Source organism: Mercenaria mercenaria, chromosome 17 (assembly GCF_021730395.1).
Source record: "Mercenaria mercenaria strain notata chromosome 17, MADL_Memer_1, whole genome shotgun sequence".
Classification (NCBI taxonomy): domain Eukaryota; kingdom Metazoa; phylum Mollusca; class Bivalvia; order Venerida; family Veneridae; genus Mercenaria; species Mercenaria mercenaria.
In genome coordinates, this window is record NC_069377.1 from 37,085,871 (window position 1) to 37,094,786 (window position 8,916).

The following is an 8,916-nucleotide window of genomic DNA, read 5'->3' on the forward strand; positions in this document are numbered from 1 at the left end:
CCGGACGACTGTAACGACATTGTACAAGGGTACTTCCGGAGTGGTTCTAACGATTTCACAACAACGGTGTCGGTGTCCAAGTAAATCCCTCCGTACAGAATTAAGGCTTCAATTCTCATGACATCACTTGCATGCTCTTTATAGATAATCTTCTGCCCGGATATTACTCTAGGAGGGTCTCGTCTGACATGTACAATATTTGGAGAAAGCGTTAATATATAGTTCCAATAGTCTCCTGCAGGCAACTTGTCGCCATGGATCAAAATGACGCAGGGTCTTACAAACCGAATAACACTGATAAAACTAACAAATTCATAAAAAGTCAGTCGGTCCTTTCTGTATATGACGTAATGTATGACATTGGGAACAGGTAGAGCACCTTTGCAACAATTATTAATGTATGCTCGTAAGCAAATGTCGCCAAAAGTAACTTGAAATATATCACTATTTCCAAAATTTTTGTTCGCAATAGTTCTTTCTCGGACAGAGACGTTTTTGCCTTCACAATTTAATGAAAATGTAAATTTCGGTTCAATATTCAAAAGTGGCCCTAAACGAAAACTTGAACAATTCTGGGTTTCCTTAAAGGTCCATAGCTTTAAATTTGATTCTACAGTTTTTGAAATATAGCGCGAGTTCCAATCACTTTGAACAGTGCAAAATAATCCGTCATTTGATGCATTAACCTTTATAGTTTCAGCGGTAATTTTCTGAACCGATGCTTCTGCTGCTGCTGCTGCTGCTTCTGCATCAATCTTGATTTTTGCGAAGTTGTCTTCTTTTTCAAAAATGCCTCTGAAATTGTGACTGTTATCATCTATTGTAGATCTTCTTTTGTCAGAAATGCCTGAAAATATTAAAGGTACTTTCGAATTCAAAATCAAAGTAATATTTACGGAATCCTGTTTTGGCCATGGCAGCGTCGAGTTTTCGCATGCAAAATATTGAGTGTTGAATCTGCCGATGTGCCGTTGGAAGTAGCGTCGCATCGTTCTGACCAAACAACGCTACGACAGCAGATTTCTGTCAAGACTGAGTTTGAGAATGAAACTTTAGTAAAAAGATACATTTGCTAGAACTTCAAGACTAAATTCCAACTTAAACTGACAATCAATACTCGATGGACTAACCATCAATACTTGATGGTCACTTAAGAATAGTCAAAAATGTAACATTAGATTTAATCATGCAATTAAGATATAAATGACAACTAATGTTTCAGTTTCAAACTCAGTTGAAACTGAAAATGGCTTGTGAACATGATGTCTGATCGCTTAAAACATATTTTTATCGTCTGTCAAATGATGTATACTATGAAAATCAAAGAATGAAAAATGAAACCTTTCCAGGCTATAAACTTGAGTTGTTGGAAATTTGTAAATATCCACATGACTGTGTACATCCAAATCATCAGAAAAAGAAATATTATTTTACGAAAGAATGTTCTCATGATTTCATCCAAGATATCAAATTGCAGAACAGCCGCTCCTGTGTTCTCGCTGTTCTGAATTACGTATATGTTGCACACAAATATTGATTCCGAGGATAACAAGTGTTTTCAATAGCGTTAACAAGAAGCTTAGTAACATATGTTTACTAGACTAGCCATGGTCACTCCACTTACAATAGAAACAAACTCTAGGGGAAATAATCGATGCGGTGATTTGGGGCTAATGAATACTTAAAAAGCCATTTTCTTGTCAATTAACACAATTGTAAGATTAAATAAAGCATTTAAGAAGAAGAGCATCATCGGAGGTCACTGAGTAAGCGTCCATTACATGAATTTGTAATACCTGTTTTCTCCAGTGTTTTAAACTGTGGTCACTTTTTAATTTCTACTTTTTATTTATTTTAAACTATGTGTATTAACTTCATAAACCAGCCGCAGTTGTTCATTTAACGTATGTTTAATTGTTGTGTTTTGATGTTCAATGTATAGAGGCGCCTGTCTGGTAGGGAAATCAGCATGCCAAAAGATGGTCAAAAAGACGTGAACCTGCCGCAAACATGCTGTAAATGTGCCACGAATATACCCATTCTTAGGAAGTATTAGCAGACGTGGTAGAGAAGCTAATAATCAGGGATGGCAACCGCAAGGAAGTCAGAGGAGGGGCAGTGCTCGGGGATCGAAGGGACGTTAGATAAGAACAGGCTTTTGCGATGTAACGGCTGGAGTAGAAATAGCTCACGTGAAAATTTTATCCTTAAAAGAAGAAATATTGTTATCTTTGAATCTTGACATTATTGGTTTTGCATAATAACAATTTTTAAATTCTGAATATTTATTACAAGGTTCTAAAATCAGTAAGAAAACATTGTATTAAACGTCGCAAACAAACTGGTTTGCAGTTTACAGGGCATCTGCATTATTCATGACAATGCATCTGCTCACAAGAGCAATATTTGACAGCAGTATTTACAGATCAAGCAATTTCTAAGCCCTCCATATCCGCCCGAACTAAGTCCCTATGATTTTTTTTTTTTTTTTTTGCCAAAATGCTGCATGAGCGTCGCTACAACATCAGAAGCGCCTTTGGTAGTGTGTCAGTGTCTGCATAGTGCACCAAAGACAGACTACCGGGCGCTTTCAGATCATGGATATCCCGAATGGAAAAACACGTTATTTTCAAGTGTAAAAACTTTTTCTACATTCTGTGTGGACAGTATCAACATTTTCTGAAACCCCCTCGTAATATTGAATGATAAAGAATTACGGACTTTAGAAGTGAGCCACCCATAAAACTACACAAGAGGACCATGGGTTTAAAAACTGGATTGCAGTTTTAGTAGGGAAGATTTTCAACTACAAATGAACTGTAAATACTTCTGTATTATAGTTTTGGATTAATTTCAGGTAAGGTACAGGTAAGGTACAGGTAAATAAAGAATAACCGAATCTTGTTTGCTCTTTTACATGTATAGATAAGATACTTTATGTAATTAAACGTCTGCCTCTTTATTATTATACACATTATTATTCTTTAAATGTTCTTGCCTTATGTTACTAATCCCCTTATTCATATTATTAGTAACAGATGCGTTTCTTGCACACGAATTAATGCAGAAAAAATTGCATTATAGAGAACATCATGAAAACGTTTTATTTTAAAATGATGTTTATTTTTCTGTCTGTTTGCATTTATGAAGTTATTTGGACATATATACGCCACCCAAAAGTCAAATTGAAAGTTTGGAGAGGTAAGGACTTTCTTTTATTACCTAATATATATCTTTTGGGCAGATTGTGATAAACAATGTAATACCTTCGATGAAATTTTATTCGCAATAATTTTCAGAGGTTTTGTATATTTTTACTATGTCTACAAAATATGAAAATTTACATATTTTTTAAAAGTGTACAAAATGTAGTAAAGCTTGTTTGGTGTAAAGTGTTGCCCTCAGCCATAAGCCTTGTTCAGAAATAGCTGATTTCTTTTAGTGACCTTTATCGTTTTTACAGCCGGTAGGTCTCGGGTACCAACGATTCCTGAGGGATTCTGAATATGTTATAACACGAAAAGAACATGCGCCAACGCTATTCTAGCAAAAAATGCATAAAAAAAAAACAAATAAATGTTTATGTTGTCCCTCAACGTCATTAAATTTTCATGAAACGCGCGGGAACGTCTCCGTTGTTTTTCTCACGTTGGCGTCATTTCCTTTTGAGTTATCCGTTTTGGGGCCGTAATACGTTTACGCTTTGCCAAAGAACGCGCATATATAAAAAGGTGTTTTCTGAGAAAAGGGCTGAAAATCAACTGCAAAACGCATGAACGAGCAAGGGCTTTCATTGAAAGATGATGCAGCTGGGCAAATCCGTGAGCCTAACGATAAACACTCGGTTTTTCCGCCAATGAGATAAGAAACGAGTCATAATCAAACGCACCATCTTCCGAGGAGGTTGATTCTAATGACCAAGAATGAGACAATCCAGCAATAGTTGGAGGTGTCGGAAAAGACGAAACAAAACTGCGTATAGTCAAGCCGAAATAATTTCGTCAGAAAGTGATGAGGTAATGAAATGAAGTGAAAGCGCTAAAAGGTTTGAACGTGTGTAACATTTTGTTGAAATAATGGATTCTGATCAAAACAATGATTCAGGTAATATTGAGAACATATAACTCTTAAGAAAAGTGAGTTTGATTCTTTATCTACAGCATGTTTTAAAAAAGATCTAAATCTTTAGGGGTAAAGGCTGCAAAGCAAATCAAAGTGTTTGGATTTCAAGTCGTGGGACAGCTCAAGTTTGGACAGTGGCTCTGATACTGTAAGTTCTGATGATGCAAACTCAAAACTCTCATGATGATCATGCTTCTTCTGGGGTGTCAACATTTGGTCTTAAGAAACATAACAAACACAGCCATTCTTGTAAAAGATCTGGTAGCATCATGAAATCGTCAGATAAAGTATAAACACAAATATCCCCATTCCAAATTAGCATGTTTCCATTTACAAGTTAGAGCTTTTTTTATAGATTATTTCCGATCCATCAATTAAATCAATAGAATGAAATTAACGAATAGCTTTACTCAAACGTAGCATGTGCATAAATTCTTCATACTTGGTACAAAAATTGGTCGGATGATTTTACATATTTAGAGCTCAGTTTGATATATAAAAACAGTAACAGTCTGAGTTGTATCAAGGTTTCAGAGACAGCAATAAAGGTTATATTAATCCATCCCAATTTTCAAACCACAGGTACCGGTAGATGAGTCACTTGTTTGGTTTTGCTCTGTCTATCAACGCAATGAATGTGATCATAAAAGTAGTCATACAGCAGCACTTAAAGGTAAATTAAAGTATGCATATCGTGTTTGTGTTACTGGTTGGATTCAAGACAATGTTAAGCTTCAGCATCCGGAAGGCGCGTTGTCTTGCCCACACTTGTCAGCTTGATTGAAAAACATTGCATTGTACAGTTAATGGTGGGTAATGATTTTGGCATTTTTCTTCTCAGAAAACAATATCAATGCAATAAAATTAAGTGTATATGGCTAATAGACCTATACTGTATCCTAGGTACGTTACTTCCGCCTGTGGTGCTAAGGTTAGCATTTTATAATTCCGCTACCGGGGTGTCAAGTCCTATGGTTAGTATTTAATTATGCCACTTCCGAACTGACAAGTGCCATGGTAAGCATTTTATTATACCGCTTCCGAACTGACAAGTGCTATGGTTAGCATTTGATTATACCGCTTCCGAACTGATAGGTGTTATGGTTACCATTTAATTTTACCGCTACCGTTACTGCTGACAAGTCCTATGGTTAGCATTTGATTATACTGCTACCGGGCTTGCAAGTCCTATGGTTAGCATTTGATTATACTGCTACCGGGATGACAATCTAAGAGTTCGCACTTAAGTACTGAGCGACAAGGTCGAAAGCTGCTAGTACCATTTTATTAATTCTTCAGTATGACCCATTTGGGGATCTTAACCTTACCTCCCACATGCAAGGCGGAAGCCGGCTTATGTTAATACTGATTTACATATGACAACCAATTTCAAAAGAATGTGCTATTTTTAACTTTTATACTTTTAGGCATTTCTAAAGAAGAAAGAGTAGACGATGCAAAGATAAGATCTGGAGCAGCAGCGTCGATTCGGAATATAACAACTGAAAATTCAAAACTATATACATCAAACGCAGGTTTATTTTACACTGTTCAAAGTGAATGGAACGCTCGTTATTCCTCAATAAGAGCAAAATCACACTTAAAGCATGGACTTTCAAAGAAAAACAAAATTGTTAAAGATTTCGTTTGAAACAAATTTTGAATATTGAACCGAAATTTACATTTTCATTAAAATGTGAAGGCAAAAACGTTTCTGCCCAAGAAAAAACTATTGCGAACAAAAATTTGGCAAATAGCAATATATTTCAAGTTACTTTTGGCGACATTTGCTTACAAGCATACATTAATAATTGTTGCAAAGATGCTCTACCTGTTCCTAATGTCATACATTATGTTATATACAGAAAGGACCGACTGACTTTTTATGAATTTGTTAGTTTTATCAGTGTTATTTGATTTGTAAGACCCTGTGCCATTTTGATTCATGGCGACAAGTTGCCTGCAGGAGACTATTGGAACTATATTTTAATGCTTTCTCCAAATATTGTACATGTCAGACGAGATCCTCCAAGTGAAATATTCGGGAAGAAGACTTCCTTTAAAGACACATCTGCCTTTGAAAGTAGATTTTTCAGTATTTTCCTACATTCAAGGGCAGACAATTCATGACCAAAGCTGGGTACCTATGATTTGCTTTATTTCATATTTCTGTTTTTGATTTGATTCTCCGTCAGAAACCAGAGTTTAATGAATAATTTCTGTCCGTAAGAAAATTTTGCCACGTGTCAATATAGACACTGTGGCAATTGTCCTTGACACTGAACATGACAAAATGATACCTCAAAGTCCTGGTCTTTCCCATGGACCGAATTTCTTTAAACTGTGTATACGGAATGCAAATGATGACTAAAACAGAAATATAAATTAAAATGCACAGTTGCCTTGTCTTAATCTTGAATTATCTGTCTTTGAAAATTGGATTGTTTAGTATTTTCTGATTTTCAAGGGCAGATAATTCAAAAACAAGCTGCGGTACTTATGATTTTTAATACATATTTTCGTTTTACACTTGATTCTCAGTCAGTACACAAAGTTTAAAGAAATTTTAGACCGTAGTAAAATTTTTGCCTATGTAGGAAACTGACATATGTGCCTTCAAACAACATGCAAGTGATTTCATGCGAATTGAAGCCTTACGTCTGTATGGATGGATTTACTTGGACACCGATACCGTTGTTGTCAAATCGTTAGAACCACTCCGGAAGTATCCTTGTACAATGTCGTTACAGTCTTCTGGTTTTATGTCGTCTGCTTCATCTCAGTGTTGTTATATTTTCTGGTCCTTTGGGATCATTGATTTCAACTCATTTAGATTTGAAGATTGAATACTGCTTAAGCAGGTGCTAGGAGGGGGGGGGGGGGGGGCCTGGGCAATGTTGCATTTTCCATTACTGCTCATGAACAGTCTCAATCAAACCGAGTCTGCAATTTTCACTGTTTACCTTGTTCTCGGTGCTTCCGAGGTATCTACTTTTCAGATTTTATTTTATAATGGCGGAACAAAATGCTACATTTTTACAGAAATGGTTGGACAAATATAAATACTATTATAACAGTAGAGTTTATGTATATAATGCTATGGTATACTCATAACGGCTTGCTAGAGAATGTAACGACATTATACATGTTGAATATGGAACGCTCTCGCGACCGCAATCACAAATTGGTGAGACGGTCTATAGTACAAATTGCAACTGGGCAGATATCTACGGAATACACTTGTTCAGAAGGAGTTCTTTAAAATATAGGAATGTATGACTTGTGAAACATTTTAATTCAACTGTTGGATCTGTTTGTCGACATGTATTGTTTGGAAATAAAGACCTTTGTTTCAAGTGATAAAATGTTATTAAGTGGGAATAACATTACAAGTCTAGTGAAAAAAATATTTGAAGGGCAATATGTAGATTAACTCTAGCAGAAAATTCACATTCTGTTTGTATTCGAAGAAATAATCGAAACGAGGTCCTCCTCCGCGTACTACATAATCTTTCATTACTTTCGTGGAATTTCTTAGAATCATTTCGATAAATTACATGACAAAAGTACGATATTTTCATTAAACTTACGTTTTCCAATGCATGTATGTCCTTTTAAAAGTGGCATTATGCACATCTTTCTGCTATTAGTTCGTACTTGTAACAGGAAGAGTTTGATATATTGGGTTAAAAGCTACGATTTCCTCCACCCTTTTTACACACTGATCTATTTCAGCTAGATTTTTACTAGAAAAATGAGCATAATTCCACATAATGTATTGACATGGAATATATCTTGACTGATGTCTGATGCTACGTTCCTCGATAAGAAAGAGAAATATTGATATTTGTGTACTACCTGAACATTGGCTTTTCCCACATCACCTTTACAATTTGGAAAGTATTATCAGTGACTATAATTATCATGCAGCCTGTGATTATGACTTGGCAATACATATATATTGATAGGAAAATTGATAAAGGTGGTATTATCATGTACCATAGAAATATGAGAACAGTGTACTTCCAATAAATATTGAGGATGAACATATTATTGCTATTTAGTGTGAAATGGTTTAAATCCAAAATAATTTGGTATAGATATTATGCTAGATAGGAAAAATATACTAAAAATGCAAACGTTTTGAGAATTTAAGTCCTGCAGAAGTTCCAAAACCTGGTTTCCCGTTCTTTGCGCAAATTCAATTTTCTGATAAAATAATTAAAGGCTCATAATGCCTTTGTTTAAAATGTGGCTGCCATATTATTTGTTTTTAGCATATGAAAGATTATATTCTTTGTAAATCCTACTTTTGATAAATTTTTTCTCATATATTTGTCATAAATTTGAATAATTTAATAACATTGCAATTATTACTGATTCCATTATTTTGATTTCCATCCACCCGTCCCCGCCCCTTCTTATTTTTCAAACTGTATAATTTCATGTGTAATATTGAAAGTAGTCATTTTCTTACATATTTTTCATTTGAACAACTACTTTATCCAATATAAACATACAATTGTAGGCCATATGGAACTTTAAATATTGTTGGAAAACGCAGATCATTATTCTTAAAGATCAAAACATGTTTAAATTTGCTTACTTAATATGTTCTTATCCGGCTTAAGTTTGATCAGTGCACTTGGTTTATATTAAGACTGCATCTGTCACAAGCAACACGAGTTATATAATGCTTGCTGCTGTTTAAAATGCTTCATGATTCTAACTAAGTTAGAACTGAGGATCAAAAAATTATATTAGATATTGTGACGTCTTTAAATGATTTACCAC

At 34.9% G+C, this 8,916-nt stretch overlaps 1 protein-coding gene and 1 pseudogene across 1 annotated transcript; both read left to right on the top strand.

The window, feature by feature from the left end:
• Nucleotides 1-3,700: 3,700 nt before the first annotated feature.
• LOC123537432 (uncharacterized) lies at nucleotides 3,701-6,001 on the top strand. Its single transcript, XM_045321147.2, has 3 exons — nucleotides 3,701-4,016; nucleotides 4,705-4,795; nucleotides 5,550-6,001. Exons 1-3 carry the CDS (start codon nucleotides 3,924-3,926, stop codon nucleotides 5,771-5,773), a joined length of 408 nt encoding a protein of 135 aa, XP_045177082.2. The 5' UTR covers nucleotides 3,701-3,923; the 3' UTR covers nucleotides 5,774-6,001.
• LOC123535795 (uncharacterized) lies at nucleotides 5,776-8,359 on the top strand (annotated as a pseudogene).
• The last annotated feature ends 557 nt before the right edge of the window (nucleotides 8,360-8,916 follow it).

Coding starts and splice junctions, on each gene's coding strand:
- LOC123537432 (XM_045321147.2), top strand. CDS start 3,924: ATGAGACAATCCAGCAATAGTTGGAGGTGTCGGAAAAGACGAAACAAA. Junction 4,017..4,704: donor TTTCGTCAGAAAGTGATGAG/GTAATGAAATGA, acceptor TTCAAACCACAG/GTACCGGTAGATGAGTCACT. Junction 4,796..5,549: donor TCATACAGCAGCACTTAAAG/GTAAATTAAAGT, acceptor TTATACTTTTAG/GCATTTCTAAAGAAGAAAGA.